The 19,078-nt window shown below is 42.0% G+C and overlaps 1 protein-coding gene across 4 annotated transcripts in view; it reads left to right on the forward strand.

Annotated features, from left to right (window-relative positions):
- The first annotated feature begins 3,551 nt into the window (after positions 1-3,551).
- The window catches only part of cuedc1b (CUE domain containing 1b), a 28,053-nt gene continuing 12,526 nt past the window's right edge, over positions 3,552-19,078 (forward strand). Inside the window, exons 1-5 of one of the 4 annotated variants that reach the window (XM_057838458.1) lie at positions 3,552-3,801; positions 10,056-10,583; positions 10,656-10,783; positions 14,746-14,872; positions 15,110-15,362. In XM_057838458.1, coding sequence (XP_057694441.1) covers positions 10,284-10,583; positions 10,656-10,783; positions 14,746-14,872; positions 15,110-15,362 — 808 coding nt within the window. In that variant the 5' untranslated portion in view covers positions 3,552-3,801; positions 10,056-10,283. Of the gene's footprint in view, positions 3,802-10,055; positions 10,584-10,655; positions 10,784-14,745; positions 14,873-15,106; positions 15,363-19,078 lie in introns of all 4 variants that reach the window. The other 3 variants (XM_057838457.1, XM_057838460.1, XM_057838459.1) reach the window with 3 other exon arrangements.

Consider the following 19,078-nt stretch of genomic DNA (forward strand, 5'->3'; position numbering starts at 1 on the left):
GTTTTGGACCTTTCTGTGTTAAGGAAGGGAGAAAGGAAGTCAAGAGGTATGGACTTTTGTTTACATGTATGTGCTCGAGAGCTATTCATATCGAAGTTTTGGATGACCTCAGCACAGACTGTTTTCTCAATGCACTGCGTTGCTTCATAGCAATACGTGGCAATGTCAGTCAACTGCATTGCGATCAAGGCACTAATTTTATTGGTGCACGGAATGAGCTCCTAACACAAGCAACTCAAGAGAAGGTCAAAAGTCTCGGGATAAGTTTCGTCTTCAACCCACCTGCTTCAAGTCACATGGGAGGAGTCTGGGAAAGACAAATTCGGACAATAAGGAATGTTCTTAGAGCCATTCTCGACGAGTCAGCTTCAAGATTGGACACTTCATCATTGAGAACCTTCATGTATGAAACTATGGCAATAGTGAACAGTCGTCCACTAACTGTTGAGTGCCTTAATGATCCTGTAGGACCTGAGCCGCTCACACCGAATCATATTTTGACTATGAAATCAACAGTGATCACACCACCACCTGGAGAATTCGTCAAAGAAGACCTCTACCTGCAAAAAAGATGGAAAAGAGTGCAGTATTTGGCGAATGTATTTTGGACCAGATGGCGAAAGGAATATCTGTTAAACCTGCAACAGAGACTTAAATGGAGTAAGAACAGAAGAAACATGAAGATCGACGACATCGTTCTTCGACAGGAAGACTGTGTTCCGAGGAACCAGTGGAAACTCGCCAAGGTTGTAGAAGTCACACCCGGAGCTGATGGCAGAGTCAGAAAGGTCAAGCTTCTGATTGGTGACTCTAAGACTGTTTTAGAAAGACCGATACACAAAACGGTACTTTTGCTAGAAGCTGGTTAAGGACTAATAGATGTTTGACTTTGTAAATAGTTCATCATTGCATATTGTTTACTTGAATGTTAAGGATCACACATACTGTAGTAATAGTGTGATGGTGGGAGTGTAACAGCTGTCAAGTTGTCCCGCAACTTTTTTGTTTCGCCAGCAAGCGGAGCTGTTGAATCGCTAAAGTTAATTTAACTTTTACAAGACGTGCAACTTAATTATTTTTGTGTGCATTATTTTTATTTCCTGTTGTAATTTTACAATTCATGGAAGTACATTGTTAATAATAATTCGTTGAAAGGTTAAACTAAAATTGTTAAATTTCCAAGTTTAATTGCAGTGAACGCACAACCAATCAGGTCGCGTCCTGTTCTCCAATAAGGAAGTGAAAGTCCGATGCAGCAAGCTGTAGCATAAGCAGCACTAGCTCGTTCGAGTTGCTGAAAGTAAGCCGTATAAAAGCTAAATAAGTCAAGTAAAGTTCCCTGTTTGTTCATGAGCAGGCCAAAGTGGTATGTATATTTTCATTTGTGTTTTATATTTTGTATATGTTCATTTATTCAATTGTACACCACTTCATTGTATCACCAGTTCTACGGTGGATCTGTAGTAAAGGCAAGACTACAGTAAACATCAGTAAAACAAGAACTCTCGAGTCTCCATTCGTGAACAAGCCGGTATACCAGTTGTCATGTCAAATAATCCGGGCTAGTTATGTGTGATTTTCCGTTTCGAAGACTTTGAAACATCACTCGGTTCGGGTTAGCATGTCAGCTAGCTGTCACGCCTCTTGGTTTGTTTACATTCTCCGAAGCCGGGGAAGGGAAATGACATTTGTCCGATTTAGGTGTCATAAAATATCATTCAGGAGATGCGACAGTAAAGGTGAAGTCGACAGTTTTTACCATTATTGAGTAATTTTGCCATGTCGTCCTGATTAAGTGCATTTTTATGTTATTTGTTTTTATTTGTTATTTGTCATGACCATGCCATTTATTTAGCAATTGGGGAAAATACTTGGATAAAAAGAATATCATGTAAAAATATTGAAGTAAAGAGACAGAAACAATGACATTTTGCAGTTCTCTTCGTCGCGTTTTCCTCGTTGTGAATAGTTCCCCCTCGACGGGCTGACTGGTCCTTCTCAAACTATTTATTTATCTATCGGGGAAAAATATTTGGATTAAAAAAATATCCTATAAAAATATTGGAGTAGAGAGACTAAAACAATGACATTTTGCGGCTCTCTTTGTCTCGTTTTCCTCATTCTGAATAATTCCCCTTCAATGGGCTGAATAGTAAAACCGATGAGCCCAGTCTCCCGCTGACGTCATCCACCTGTTGGGGACGCTAGCGCCCTATAATGGTAGGCATGGCTAACCAGCAGATTAAAAGAATAATTTCTCGTCATCTACGCTTTGCTAAATTGTTGTATAAAGTCGAGTCGTCTCAAAATATAATTCTAATTCACATAATAATGCTATTCAAGGCTTTTTTTCCTCATGTCTTATGCTCTTTAATGCCAGCAATATGAAGCAATTCTCAGAAAACCCCCAAATTTGAAAAATAAGGTCCTAATGAAACCTTTTATTCAAATTTGTAAAAAGAAAAGTCAAAATGGGCGGCACGGTGGCTGAGTGGTTAGCACGTCTGCCTCACAGTTCTGAGATCAAGGGTTCAATCCCGGGCTTCGGCCTTCCTGTGTGGAGTTTGCATGTTCTCCCCGTGCCTGCGTGGGTTTCCTCCGGGGACTCCGGTTTCCTCCCACATCCCAAAAACATGCATGGTAGGCTGATTGAACACTCTAAATTGTCCGTAGGTATGAGTGTGTGCGTGAATGGTTGTATGTCTCCTTGTGCCCTGTGATTGGCTGGCAACCAGTTCAGGGTGTCCCCTGCCTACTGCCCATAGTTCGCTGGGATAGGCTCCAGCACCTCCGCGACCCTCGTGAGGAAGAAGCGGCATGGAAGATGAATGAATGAATGAAAAGTCAAAATGAATATGTGTAATAAGCGCTCAGATATCTATAACCCTCGCTAAATGCTGTTTGTTTTTCTCATGTAACCTGCAGGTACATGTGCTGACTTGCATCCATGATTTTATTTTTCAAAAAGAAATGTTAAAATTCTGAATTAGTCTCCAAATCATTAAATTTTAGGTGTATCAAATGTGATACAATTAATCTAAGTACATGTAAGGCTGAGACTTGAATGGAACAACACTTCTTTATTCAGTGTGCTTCTCAGCATATATGTCACCGAAACATCACAGGGATTCCTTTTATACTGTAATACCACACCCACAGGAAGTGCACACTATGGCAACAGCAGTGTGACATAATATGTCACAGTCCTGCAACGAAGTAACTTCGTATATAGATGTACCACTGTATATATTATCGGTTATCACACCGGTATCAAGAAGCAGGAAGTTATCGATATCGGTATCAGTTTCAAAAAATGGATATCATGCACTCCTAGTTTTTTTGTTCAAATAAAAAGTATGTCTTAATAAAACTACTCTTAAAAGTACATTTTTCTCAAAAAGTTACTCAAGTAAATGTAAGGGAGTACGTGTCAAGCGTTACACCCACCTCTGAAGACAAGCTGTTTTTCCTCCGAGTGCCTTTTAGACTTTGTTGTGAGAAAGCAACGGAAATTAAAAAGGTTCATCGTTCATTAAACACATAGGTCCTTGCAAATGTGAATGTCATTATTGCAAATTTATTTCGAATTAGCATTAAACTTTATTACCATGTTTTTGTACTGTGTGCACCGGATAAGTGGACACTTCCGGTTGCTAGCTAACTTAGCTTAGCGTTTGGAGCGTAGTAGCCTTGTAACCTATTTCTGTGCAACAAAACGGTCTGCAGCCGTCCCGCTATATGGCTGGCGCTCCTCTGGAGACCGTTACACTGGATGTTCTTTTATCAAGACCAACCCAATTTGTGAGTATGACAGTACTTTGCTGCAACACGTAAAACCTAGAAGACTTGTTTGTTTTTGTAACAGTATTTGATGTAGTCAAGCGAGTATTGCCGAAATTCGAATCGACTCTTGAATGAGGACAACGGCAAAAATCGAGCAATAGCGTGCTTTCCCCCATATTTCTCATTCCTACCGAGAAAAAAATAGTATCAGGATGTCGTGTTCCTCGATGACACTTGTTAACTGGACAAATTTGGACCGTACGCTTCTAGGAGTGAGTAGCCGAGGCCTTGTGGGTGTCTGCAGGACCTTTAAAGTCAGTGCTTGGAACTAGCTAACTTAGCTTCGTCCTGATGAAGTAAACATCGAAATCAGTTATATTCTCAAATCTCCGATTTCTAAGTTTCGGCATAACCGATGCGGCTATTTATTTGAATCAATATTCAAGGTATTTTTATGCAAAGAGATGTTCCCAAGGCAGTTAGCAGTGAGTTGCTACTATGAGAAAGTACGTTATCACGGAAAGCGTACTAATCACGCCAAAAATATCATCGTGACTGTTTTTTGTCTCATTTATCCACGCGATTAATTGGTGGTAGTTTAACTTTTGAAGATTGATTTAATAAAAACGTGAGCGGTTATCATATAACGGGGTTCACAACTTGAAAACTGTTTATAGTGAGACTGTGTGTGTTTGTGTACAGTGTTCAGGGATGCCATATGGGAAAGACTGTCTCTAGCCCAATCATACCGTAAAATCGGACATTTTCAATAAAAACAAGCCCAAATAAGATGTTTCCCCGTTTACAACTGTATTTATATTTTCGTGTTCTAAGCTGTCATAGCTCTCCGGATCCGAGCTCCGCCTCCTTAGTTAAATACAGTACACAAATATGTAATTTAATTCAATCTGGCTGTAGCGCCAATTGACTGTATATTAGGGCTGCAGCTATCAGTTATCTTAGTAATGGACTAATCTATCAACTAGTTTGTTCGAATAATCGAATTAATAACATTTAATGCGTTGCAGAATAAATTTTAGGAGATGTAAAACAAAGGCTTGCTAAGATTTCACTTTCAAAAGCATATTAAATGCGAATACAAAATAAAATTTGAGTTTTTTTCTAACTAAGCAGGATCGCATTTTAATTTAAAAATAAATCAATTATTTTGGGTATTTTATGTTCTGTTATTAACTGTTAACTTGATACTGAAATAGTAGTTTGGTTTAGCCTGAGCGGATTTTTGAACAATTTTGGAACTAATGTACAAAACATTAAAAGCGGGGGGAGGGGGGGTGCTTCAATAATCGATTTATAATCAAATCGGAGCCGCTGAGTCGTAAACGAATCAATAGGTGCCCAAAGATTCCCACCTGTACCAAATGCAAACAAACATTTCAAAACAAACCATTACGACACAGCCCGAAAAGGCAACATGGGTTCCCCTTCCCATGGGCTCACCACCTGTGGGAGGGGCCAAAGGGGTCGGGTGCGCAGTGAGTGAGAGAAGTTCCGACTAGATATAGTCGGACTCTCCTCCACACACAGCTTGGGTTCTGGTGCCAGTCCTCTCGAGAGGGGTTGGACTCTCTTCCACTCTGGAGTTGTCCACGGTGAGAGGCGCCGAGCAGGTGTGGGCATTCTTATTGCCCCCCGGCTTGGCGCCTGTACATTGGGGTTCACCCCGGTAGATGAGAGGGTAGCCTCCCTCCGCCTTTGGGTGGGGGGACGGGTTCTGACTGTTGTTTGTGCTTATGCACCGAACAGCAGCTCAGAGTACCCACCCTTTTTGGAGTCCTTGGAGGGTGTGCTGGAGAGCGCCCCCTCTGGGGACTCCCTCGTTCTCCTGGGGACTTCAACGCTCGCATGGGCAATGACAGTGAGACCTGGAGGGGCGTGATTGGGAGGAACAGCCCCCCCCGATCAGAACCCGAGTGGTGTTCTGTTATTGGACTTCTGTGCTCGTCACGGTTTGTCCATAACAAACACCATGTTCAAACATAAGGGTGTCCATATGTGCACTTGGCACCAGGACACCCTAGGCCGCAGTTCGATGATCGATTTTGTAATCGTGTCATCGGACTTGCGGCTACATGTTTTGGACACTCCGGTGAAGAGAGGGGTGGAACTGTCAACTGATCACCACCTGGTGATGTGTTGGCTCCGATGGCGGGGGAAGATGCTGGCCAGACCTGGCAGGCCCAAACGTGTTGTGAGGCTCTGCTGGGAATGTCTAGCAGAATCCCCTGTCAGAAAGAGTTTCAACACCCACCTCCGACAATACTTCTCCCTTGTTCCCGTGGAGGTGGGGGACATTGAGTCCGAGTGCGCCATGTTCCGCACCTCCATTGTTGAGGCGGCCGATCGGAGCTGTGGCCGTAAAGTGGTTGGTGCCTGTCGTGGCGGCAATCTCCGAACCCGCTGGTGGACACCAGCGGTAAGGGATGCCATCAAGCTAAAGAAGGAGGCCTATCAGGCCTTTTTGGCCTAGGGATGCCATCAAGCTAAAGAAGGAGGCCTATCGGGCCTTTTTGGCCTGTGGAACTCCGGAGGTGGCTGACAGGTACCGGCTGGTCAAGCGGACGGCAGCTACAGCGGTCGCCGAGGCAAAAACTCGGACATGGGAGGCGTTCGGCAAGGCCATGGAAAACTACTTCCGGACGGCTTCGAGGAAATTCTGGTCCACCATCCAGCGTCTGAGAAGAGGAAAGCAGTGCACCATTAACACTGTGTATAGTGAAGATGGGGTACTGTTGACCCCGACTCTGGACGTCGTGAGTCGGTGGGGAGAATACTTCGAAGCCCTCCTCAATTCCACCGACATGCCTTCCTTTGAGGAAGCAGAGTCTGGGGACTCTGAGGTGGGCTCCCCGATTTCTGGGGTTGAAGTCACTGAGGTGGTTGGAAAGCTCGGTGACAAGGCCCCGGGGGTCAATGAGATCCGCCCGGAGTTCCTAAAGGCTCTGGATGTTGTGGGGCTGTCATGGCTGACACGCCTCGACAACATCACATGGACATCGGGGACAGTGCCTCTGGATTGGCAGACCGGGGTGGTGGTTCCCCTTTTTAAGAAGGGGGACCGGAGGGTGTGTTCCAGTTATAGAGGGATCACACTCCTCAGCCTCCCCGGTAAAGTTTATTCAGGGGTGCTGGAGAGGAGGGTCCGTCGGGAAGTCGAATCTCGGATTCAAGAGGAGCAGTGTGGTTTTCGTCCCGGCCGTGGAACAGTGGACCAACTCTACACCCTCTGCAGGGTCCTCGAGGGTGCATAGGAGTTCGCCCAACCAGTCTACATGTGTTATGTGGATCTGGAGAAGGCGTTCGACCGTGTGCCTCGGGGAGTCCTGTGAGGGGTGCTCCGAGAGTACGGGGTACCGAGCCCCTTGGCTGTTCGGTCCTTGTACGACCGGTGTCAGAGTTTGGTCCGCATTGCCAGCAGTAGAGGTGTGCAAAATTTCCGATTCTTAGATTATTCGCGATTCGGCCGTGGAAGATTCGAGAACGATTCACAAAAATCCAAATTCCGATTATTGAAATATGCCAAGTAAAGCGGAAGTACAACACACTCAGCGCGCCGCGTGGTCTTCGGGGCGCAACGAGGAAGAACGCAGCGAGAGTAGCTAAACATCATGCTTCTCATTACACGGCCCCTCGGGTAATGCCAATGCTCAACTCACGGCTCGAGCTCAACTCATGCCACGAGATAAAAAAACACAACAACATACCTGACTGCTGCCGAAAAGCTGCTAGAAAGTACGTCATCCACATAATGTAATGGTAGATATCATTTATATAGGACTAGATGCACCAATGATTCGGTAGTGTGAGCAGCACATCTACAAAAAGCTAGATGCGGCCGTTTACTAACGGCCGCCATCTTAAAGCAGTACACTTCCGTGCAAGGCTGTTGTAGCGAACCTTCCAAGCAAACCTAATTAACTTTTTATCTAAAATACTCCTAAATCGGTAAAATATTGACTTGAATCTATCTTTAAAATAGTTTTAAAACTTTCACATGTCGAAAGTAGACAAAAGGGAAATTATGGAATAACGGGAGCAATTTTAACAACTTTAGCAGTTGATTCACAACATTAAATTAATTGAATGTAGTTTAAAGCTGCTGTTACAGAATGGGTACTGGAGTTTTTTATTTACTGTTATTTTTGTATATTTGTTTACTGCTAAATGTTAACTTGATACTGAAATAGTAGTTTGGTTTAGCCTGAGAGGATTTTTGAACAATTTTGGAACTAATGTACAAAACATTTAATTTATTTAAAAAAAAAAAAAAGGGGGGGTGCATCAATAATCGTTTTATAATCGAATCGGAGCCTCTGAATCGTAATCGTAATCGAATCGTTAGGTGCCCAAAGATTCCCAGCTCTAGCCAGCAGTAAGTCGAATTCGTTCCCAGTGAGGGTTGGACTCCGCCAAGGCTGCCTTTTCTCACCGATTCTGTTCATAACTTTTATGGACAGAATTTCTAGGCGCAGCCGAAGCGTTGAGGGGTCCGGTTTGGTGACCTCAGCATTGAATCTCTGCTTTTTGCAGATGATGTGGTGCTGTTGGCTTCATCAATCCGTGACCTCCAACTCTCACTGGAATGGTTCGCGGCCGAGTGTGAAGCGGATGGGATGAAGATCAGCACCTCCAAATCCGAGACCATGGTCCTCAGTCGGAAAAGGGTGGAGTGCCCTCTCCGGGTCGGGGATGAGATCCTGCCCCAAGTGGAGGAGTTCAAGTATCTTGGGGTCTTGTTCACGAGTGAGGGTAGGAGAGAGCAAGAGATCGACAGGTGGATCGGTGCAGCATCTGCAGTAATGTGGACGCCGCACCGGTTCTTAGTGGTGAAGAAGGAGCTGAGCCGATAGGCAAAGCTCTCGATTTACCAGTCGATCTACATTCCTACCCTCACCTATGGTCACGAGCTGTGGGTCGTGACCAAAAGAACAAGATCCCGGATATAAGCGGCCGAGATGATTTTCCTTTGCAGGGTGTCCGGGCTCTCCCTTAGAGATAGGGTGAGAAGCTCGGTCATCCGGGAGGGATTCGGCGTTGAGCCGCTACTCCTCCGCGTTGAGAGGAGCCAGTTGAGGTGGCTCGGGCATCTGGTTCGGATGCCTCCTGGACGCCTCCCTGGAGAGGTGTTCCCGGCATGTCCCACCGGTGGGAGGCCCCGGGGACAACCCAGGACACACTGGACAGACTATGTCTCTCGGCTGGCCTGGGAACTCCTTGGGATCCCGCCGGAGGAGCTGGTTAAAGTGGCTGGGGAGAGGGAAGTCTGGGCTTCCCTGTTAAAGCTGCTGCCCCCGCGACCCGACCCCGGAGCAAGCGGAAGATAATGGATGGATGGATGGAATTACTCGAGTTAATCGATTAATCATTGAAGCACTACTGTATATAAAGGTAGTGCCGCGGACGATGTATCATTTTCGCACGCACAGTCTGCATGGCTCTCTCATGTGTAAGTGCTGACATGCTCAACAAATCACAGCGCAGCACCACCTTCTGCTGACCCCGCCTTCTTTGTCACACAGTATCTAGTCAGTCAAAACACAGTGTTCATTTGAATCGTCTATGGTAGTGATGGAAAAAACGGTTCACTTGAGGGAATGACTCCATTACGATTCGTTCGGTAAGTGACGTTGCCGAACAAATCATCAAAGACTGCTTAGCAGTGTTGGTTTGGTCAACGATGACTATAACAAAAATATTTCGTGAACAAACAATTTTTTCATGATAATGATGAGACGATAACGAGATAAAAACGTGGTTTGGGAGAATAAAACATTAAAAACATGTTTTAGTCTCCCAAGACACGTTTTCTGCGCGCCATGTGCCTGCAGTATTTATTAAGGATTTAGCGTAGGTTTTTTGCCTGTGGAACAAATTCATCGAATAATAATGTATTCTTATCGGGATGTCCCGCTCGACATATGAGCATTTCGACTTACAAACGAGGACCTGGAACGAAATAAATTCGTATGATGAGGTACGACTGTATAATAACAATTACATATTGTCACAGTGTTAGAAGGATATTTTCTTTTCTCTTACTGTGCAACAGAAGAACAAAAAATATTTTAAAAACTTTTTCATATATATATTTTTTATGTACAGTAACTTAGGAATTTGTTTCATTGGAATAAGTACTAAAGTAATATTTCAGAGAAGGAACTACATAAGTCTTCGCTTTTCAAATGTAACTTAAGCAACACTGTTAATACTTAATTTTGCCAATTTAATGTGCTTTTTTTTTTCTCTCGTAGGTCTAAAAGACGCTGTGCATGTTCTCCTCATGCCCCATGATTTAATCTGCCATTCTAAATGCAACTGAATACATCCATATGCACTAGAGGAGATAACTAATGACCAAGAATGGGCTATTGTGCTTATCATAGAATGAGAAACTGACAAATAAAGAGGGAACCTTTGGAAAGCTGAAAGATCCACATGCGCAAGGGCCATCCTAGCACTAGGTTGGCAAGAACTTGAGGATGACCAGCCTGTTTAGGCGCAGCAGTAGTAATGGAGGATCCAGAAGCAGTGGTGGGGGCGATGGACAAGGTGAGCTCAACAACAGCAGACCCAACCGCCAGGTTCGCCGCTTGGAGTTCAACCAGGCAATGGAAGACTTCAAGATCATGTTCCCCACAATGGACTACGAAGTCATCGAGTGTGTGTTACGTTCCAATAACGGAGCTGTAGATGCCACCATTGACCAGCTTCTACAGATGAGCCTTGATGGACAGGCTTCAGATGATAGCTCAGACTCTGATGACAGCATCCCACCAGAGGTCAGTTGAATATAATTTTATATTTGTTTGTTTTTTAACCATTTGTATGATACTCTTCTCCCCCACCCCTAGATTCTGGAGAGAACACTTGAACCAGACAGTTCAGATGAAGAGCCACCGCCAATCTACTCACCACCAACCTATGATATGCACGTTTATGACAGAAAATACCCAGAGGCCCCTCCGACACCCCCACCAAGGCAAGATGTGTTTTTACATTTGCCAGAAACACTTTTGCAGCCGAATCTGGTGATTCCATTCGGGGTATTGGCAATAATTTGGTTATCCGTGGTCATGTTCAAAAATAGGAATACGCTGACCCTGTTGTTGTTGTTGTTTTGTTTTTTTTTGTAAACCTGACTACTACCTTTAAGTTATTCCTTTTCTAAGTCAAATATCTAGCAATGTGAACCGTTATTGGAATATACCCTTGGAAAGGAACAGATTTTTCTTATGTGCTTGTTCCGTTAGCAAAGATTCTTGAGTACATACACATTTTGAGTTTTGTTTTTTAAGCTACAGGTCATGACTGGGCAGATTTTTAATGTTTTTTTTGTGAGGGGAAAAATGACCTACAAGACTGAAAGTGAATAGGCTTAATCAGTGATTACTGATGACCAATTCGTTGATCGCAATCAAATGGTAGATCTCAAAGCAGTGGTGTTTTTGGCAACCATTTTAATTTTAGTCTTAGTCTTTTGGACGAAAATACTTATTAGTCTTAGTCATATTTTAGTCATTTCAAAATGTGTTTTAGTCAAGTTTTAGTTGAAGAATATTCAAACAAGTTTTAGTCTAGTTTTAGCTGACAAAAACGCCCCAAAAATTTAGACCAGTATTGGTTGACTGATCCACCAAGTAGCTAAATAAAAAAATGAATATATGTTGGACTCGAATATAGTCAACACCGTTATTCCTATTACAAGCACAGCTCATGTGCTAACGCTAAATTGAAAAGTTCGCTAAAGCACTTTTTTTCATTTTCACCACTCTTCAACATAACTGACATAACAACGGAACACTTATCACAAATCTTTGTCCATAACAGTATTGTCCTGGATGGTTTTATAATTTTACGTGTTGATTTTTCCACATTGTTTAGCGCACATCAAACACTAACTCAATTTAGCACATACAGGAAACTCACTCAGGATACGTTTGGTTCGACAAACTTGCCTCTCCTTGGCTCAGTACGCACTGGACTCGTCTCCAACACCTTCTAGCTTAAGATAAAATGTGAATGACTAACTTTAAATTATCAGGAAGTGTTATTTTTCTTACACAACTTACTTGGAAGCCTCTGGAAGTTTTTTTTAATGTCTAACGTTACCGCTCGAACTATCAAATAAGTGGGTAGATCAAGAGATGGCGTACATTGCATAGCCTAAACTCGGCGCTCCATTTACATCAAACATGTGGAAAATGCATATTAAAATGATAACGAACCGTTTGCTGAACAAAACTATAGGTCTATGATATCTTAAAATGACTTGTAACAACTTCGCATAAATATCAGCGTGTCCAACTTTGATGTGCCGCTTGATTCGTAGTACTGTACAGGTATTTTCTCCACCAAGTGTGTGGCCACAGCCGCCACGCTTGTCTTCCACGGGGACGGTGGATTGCCCGGATTACTGTTAAAATATGACTATGAATCCTTGCGCTTGCAGCCGCCATTGTTGTTGATGGTACTCATCTGCATTGCCTCAGGGGAGGGTGGGGGCGTGCGCAAGTCACGTGAATGACTGCTCGGAAGCAGGCTGACTGACTACAGCACCCAAAAAAAAAAAAACTACATGCACAGCTATCAAATGTCAGGCATTGTGAACATATGACGGGTACGATGGGGCATTTTCATGTCGTTGTCGTCTCGTCAGACGTAAATTGGCAATCTTTTCATCACGTTGGAATCATCTAAGACGCGTTTTCGGCTCATCATCATGACGTCATAGTCATGAAAAAAATGTTCGCTAACCAAATGTTTTCGTTGTCGGAGTCGTTGACGAAACCAACAGTCTCAAAGGTAGTGTCATTCAATCATGACCTTGTTTGGAGGGATAAAAAACGCACTACTCCATTTGTTATTGCTATTGATTTTGTGTTTGAGATCAGATTGAATTTGAAAAAGTCAAGCTTTCATAGAGAAACCAATGTCTGAGGCCCTTTTAGCTTATCACCACACTTCCTGGCGTCAAGCATTTGATTGACATTCATGACAGAAAATACACAAAAACATGCATAGTAACTGCAAACGTTTGTTGAATTAAGTAAAGTTGAGCAAATTTACCACTTCTAGAATGACTGGTTTACCTCAGGATTTCATATTAGGGCACTGTTAGACTTATCATAAAACTGTGACACTAATGACTAAGAATGGGACAAAGAAAAGTGAGGGATTGAAAATTCCACATACACTACCATTCAAAAGTTTGGGGTCTAAGCGATCCCAAGCTTTTGAACCATAGTGTATCATATGGGATTTTAAATTACCGATATGTATACTACGGTTCAAGCGACCCCCAACTTTTGAACTAGTAATGCACGATAATACAATTTTCAACCGATATCGATAACCGATAATTTCCTGCCCCTTCCACCCGATAACCGATAATGTCACGCCGATAATTCTATTCAAATATGTATGTAAAATTTTAAAGTATACAAAGATCAAATGTTACTGTGCAAAAATGTAATTTAGTGCTATTTTTTTCCACATCAAATGTGAACAAGTAGTAAATTCCAACATCTAAACAATGGCAATGACATTGTCTAATGGTAAGCTTTTGGCAACAATTACTTAGAGAGTAAACACCCAAGTTGCACAAAAATGCCTCTAAAAGTAAGCCATTCCTAACATATATCACATTACTACACTGCAAAAACACCTCCTTAAAACTAGCAGAATTGGACAAAACTGTTGATTGCGCACATTTGGAGGCTAAATCAAGTATATAATTATGGATTGCATTATCGGTTGAATTTCGTTTTATCTGGATTATCTGTGTGACGTCATAATTGCCATTATCGGCTGATAATTATCGGTGACCGATGTTATCGTGCATCTCTATTTTGAACGGTCTTTTTTTGTGGGGCTGACTTATTTTTATTTTATAAAGCAAATGCTAAACTACGATTGAGTGTCCATTTAGTGAAAGTTGTCAGAGCAAGGTAATGATGACAGATATCCCCAAATGTGGTGGGGTTAAGTGCGCCAAAATACAGTGTATTTTTTTGTACTTAAGGAAAGTCATATATATCGTCTGTTCGCTACATAGTGGCAGAGAGACCATATTTTGTTCCATTAAATGTGGGATATAAAGTGATATATACACTTTACTGGGGCTGCAACTATCAAGTACTTAGTTATTAAAATACTCAAACATAGCCTCAAACAGTACAAAAAAATAAATGAGCATCTAAGTTCAACAAAATATTTTCTGAAAACCAGGCGCTTCAGTAGACATAATATAATACTGGGGAACTGGCGGGCAAGCAGAAATTAATTTTTTTAGCCCTAATCTACCATAAAAAATCAGAAGTCACGCTAAGTTGAAACTACATATAATCAAATCAGATCAATTCTCTTAACGAATCGTTCAAACACATATTTCAACAAAAAAAACAACAACTGATGAATAACTTCAAAACTAAATTACGAATGCATAAAAGAACATTTTAGCTCAGACAAAACCAGGGAGCACTTGGATTAAGCCATGTCGGACGAGTTATGTCATATTCACTGTTGCCACCGGAGAGCAGTGTATCCTCCCAAATCAATAAAACCAAACATACTACAACACCTTCAGAACAGACCAATACGTCTAATTAAACGCATCATCGGAGCAGCAAAACTGAATTCGTAGCTTTCTTCTAATCGTTGCAACACTACACTGTATGTACTGTATCATTTTTTGTGTATTACGCCCTATAGATAGGCTGATCGCTAAATCATTTTGGATTGGTTGTTTTAACGTGACTAATAAATCAAAATAAAGATTGTGAATCAAAACTTGTGAATTAAAATGGTTTTAAATTTAATTCACAATCGTAGGGTGACCGCAAAAATCTGAATGGAATAAAGTAGAAGCTATGGATGATTTTACACTTCTACTTTTTACTACATCACCAATTGTTCTTGGAATTTCTTCATCTCCCTTCATAGATTTGAAGCTCAGCCACCTTCAGGTCACAAGCACGTCAAGAGCTACCGAAATTGGAATCCTCCATTGCTTGGAAATCTCCCAGATGATTTTCTGAGGATCCTCCCTCAGCAATTAGAGATTGTAAAGGTATGTAAAAGAAATGCAATTTGACAACACAATGGTACAATTCTTTTGAAAAACATGCAGTCTTAAAGTATGCTCCCTTAACAATGGTCTGTAGGACGTATGATTGGTCGATGGCCGTTTAGGAGGCGGTGTTTGGTGAAGGTCAATTGGTGGTAGATGGAAGTAAATCGTGAAGTGATTTCTCATGGAATAACAGTGACTTATTACATAACCTATGTCTTGTCTTTTTCACAGCAGAGCACTCAGGTTGAGGTCTCTCAGCCTGGATCTTCACCATCCTCATCTTTGAGTCAGTGGACAGCCCAGTCAAGTTCTAAGTCTGGAGCTATAGGCACCAATGGTGGTCCAGGTCTGACAGCAGGAGCGATTGAGCAAGACAAGAAACTGAAGCAGTATCTGGAAGATGAGCGCATTGCCCTTTTTCTACAGAATGAGGAGTTCATGAGAGAGCTGCAGCGAAACCGGGAGTTTCTTGTTGCCCTAGAGAGAGGTGGGCTTTTCACGTGCAGTAGCTCACTGCCGCGTGCACACCAGTCGCATTACACTAGTGTTGTTTTCGACAGCCCTTTTAATTTTTGTCTGTTGGACGAAAATACTTACCGGTATTAGTTTTAGTCATATTTTGGTCATTTCAAAATGTTTTTGTCTTCGTCTAATTTTAGTCGACGAGATCTCATATACAAATTTCATGTAGTTTTAATCGACACTTAAATGTTTTCATCTGTAAAATTCAAAGTGAAAATAGACCAACAAGCGCATATTGTAGCGTCTAGAAGGACAACGCCAACTTGGTGATGATAATACACACTCAGCAGGAAAAGCACTACAGTATTTTCAATTAAATCTACCTAGAAGCCACAAACTGTAAAAAATGTTCGGACAACATTTTATTTTTAACAACCACAAGACTTACTGATCAGAAAAGGCAAATTACTCTGCTTTAGACTGGCCAGTGTTATAAGAGAACTCTCGCCATTCTTAAGCTAATGCAAATGCGGATGCTATGCTTGCGCTAGGATTACATTTAGCATCTGATGATCACTCAGTACAGACCTTTAAAGGCAACACTACATATTCAATCTTGCCAAGATAAGAAAACAAATCTTACCATGTTTTCAAACAAGCAAGACGGCGCGCAGCCTAGCATGAGACACATCCTAAACTCCGTGAAGCGAGTGAGGGAGAGGCGCAGCACATCTCACATGGATGACACGACCCAAACTCTGCCATGATGCAAACTTGCATACTCCACGTACGCTCTTAAAATGTCACGCATTGTGAACATATTACAGAAACTATGTCGCATTTTGGTCTCGTCTTCGTCTTGTCAAACGAAAACTGGCATTTGTCTCATCTAGGCATGTGCATGATAACCTTAAGCCAAAATAGCACGGTATTGCAATTAAAATGTGTTACTTTGAGATATCTGGGTTTTAAAAAAAAAAACATTTTTCCTTTGAATAGGTTTTTTCTTTTCAAAACATTAGCAAATTGAAACATAAGTATAATGTTGAGTTAAAATAAAAAAATAACAAAATATTCTAAATAAAATTAAAATAAATGCAGTTATTTAGGTGAGCGTAAACTCACAGCCACAGCTTAACATTATTACCATCAGAACAAAAATACCAGTAATTGAATTATTTTCCATAAAAAGCACGTGTTTGACTCGTGTCATGATTACATTATACACACACTCTCTTTCTCAACACAGACAGTTGCACTAAATACGCTGGAGTTAACTCTTGTAGCTGGTGGCGTTCATGACAGTTTACTAACCTTTAATTTTATATGAATGCGAAATCATATTGGAAGTACTGCCTGGCAGCCACCCTTGCAAACATATTTTATATGTCGGTTGGCCCTCCTCCTCTAAGCCGCGGGCGTCTGTGACTTTCTGTAGACAAAGTATTCCCATACCAGCAATTTCATTTTCTTCGATGGGGGGAAAAAGTTCTGGAGTGCACCTCCTCCAGCCATCGTGTAGCACAGCTGACTCACTGACACTGAGCAACAACCGTTGGGGGATGTTTGAGCCTTACAGCTACAAGCGACGGATTTCTCCGTGCATTTTTGGGACATAAAAAATTGCTAATACCATAGGGTATGGCGGAATTTTTTGCGGTTTTGAAACCTTGATGTTTTCATACCACGGTATACCTTTAAACTGGTAATCGGCACATGTCTAGTCTCATTATTTTCTAGTCTCCCAAGCCACGTTTTTAGCTCGTCATCATCATGAAAAAAATTGTCCGTCTAGGAAATATTGTCGTTTTCGTCATTTTTGACAAGAACACTTCATTACACAAAGCACTTTTTTTTTTTTAAATCAGGCTACAATACTAAAGCCTTCTTTAAACTTGATCTCATGTTATAGTTGCACTTCTGAATGGTCTGTATACTAGAGTTGTGACCAAAAAAATCAATTCAACTGACACAGGAATATCCCAAAATGAATAAGAAGGGGACTCAAAATGAACATGAAATTATCTGTAAAGCCCTGAAATGAACAGGAAGTGCCCCCAAAACTGGGATTACTGGCAATGAATGCTCTGGTTTCAGTGCTATTAAAGGCGATAGACGTCCAACCCACTTTTACTGAGTTGGGTGAATGAGCAAACGTTCATTCGCCCCCTCCCAGTCAAAACGAATTGGATGTCTAGCGCCGTCAATGGCAGCCAAAGAGCTAACATAGACCCTATTCCAGTGGAAGATTTTGGTAGCATTTCGTCGCGTCTGTTTTTTTTAAAAACAGTGACACCTTTTCAAAACGATGTATCGATTTTGGGCGGCAGCGTATCAATAACCTTTCGCTATACAATTTATCGCGATATATCACTACGTCACCAGTAGGTAGATAGCGTTGTAGTGTAAAGCGCTTTGAGCACCTTGAAAGGTGGAAAAGCGCTATATAAGTATAACACCATTTACCATTTATTTCAATATACAGGTAGTCCCCGCGTTACCAGTTCAGTTCCTACGCTGGCGATGTAACCCGAATTACCGCATAAATCGGAATTAACCCTTTAAGTACCACTAAATACTCCATGTATTACAGTATATGTCATACCATTAGTCCCAGGGTTACGACTAGAGCTGAAACGAATACTCGAGCAGCTCAAGTAACTCGAGTTTAACCCCTTAATGCCTAAATTTATTTCCAATAATAACAAAGATGTTTTGGGTGTGTTTTTACCTTCAAATAGATGCTAAATTAAATTGAAAGTGATAATTTGAATATAGCCCATAAAATAGGCATACATTTAGGTATGATGCCAATTAAAACAAATGGCAAAAAAGGCACATGTTCCCATCTCAGGTCTGAAAACATTTTTATTGATACATCTTTTTTCACTGCTTGTGAAATTCAGAAAAGCAATTATTGTTTCTGTTTAAAAACTGATCCGAGTAATTTTATTCACCTCGAGGAATCGTTTAATTTTGCCAGCTCTAAGCATCACATTTTGCCAGGACTACTTTTAATGCGGGACAACGCGCTGACGTCGCGTGCGTAGAGGAAGATGCAATAAAAAAAAAAAAAACACTGCAACCGACAGCCGCTACAAACTACGCCAACGTAGCTAAAAACTACGCCCGCATGATGCTAGTGCGGTAGCAGGTAGTGTCCGATGTGTCTCATAGATATCGCATGCATTTAGGACTAGATGCGAAATAACACACTTGGCCGCGTCTGGGCAGCGTTGGTAAACAGCCGCCATCTTTAAGCAGTAGACTTCTCATCACTAATAAATATAACCAGGGGTGCACATAAGTGGTCCGCATGCGCGCATGCGTACTGGAGGTAGACAAATGCGCTGGGCCTCAACGGTTTCCATACGCTTTTGCGTACCGATGGCTGACCACTGTATTTGCGGCGGACACGAGAAAATCACTTCTCGAAATGTCAAATGGCAGGCCCCATGAGTAATTACTTCCATGTTTCCCCACCCCCGTCAAAAGACAGACGGACGACAGAGACGTCACCGGAGCTACCGGAAAAAAGGACTTTTGCTGAAAATTGGCGGCAGGAGGTACCATGGCTAGAAGCAAATGCTGCTCGCATGGAAATGTGGTGCAACATTTGCCGTGAGAATCCCAATGTCGTTAATAAGAGCAGCGCATTTTATGTAGGGTCAAAGAATTTTAGCCATCCAAACTTTGAAAAGCACGAAAAAAACAGAGCATGCGGCAATTAAGAAAACTATC

The sequence above is a fragment of the Corythoichthys intestinalis genome, chromosome 6 (genome assembly GCF_030265065.1).
Source record: "Corythoichthys intestinalis isolate RoL2023-P3 chromosome 6, ASM3026506v1, whole genome shotgun sequence".
In the NCBI taxonomy this organism is placed as follows: Eukaryota; Metazoa; Chordata; class Actinopteri; order Syngnathiformes; family Syngnathidae; genus Corythoichthys; species Corythoichthys intestinalis.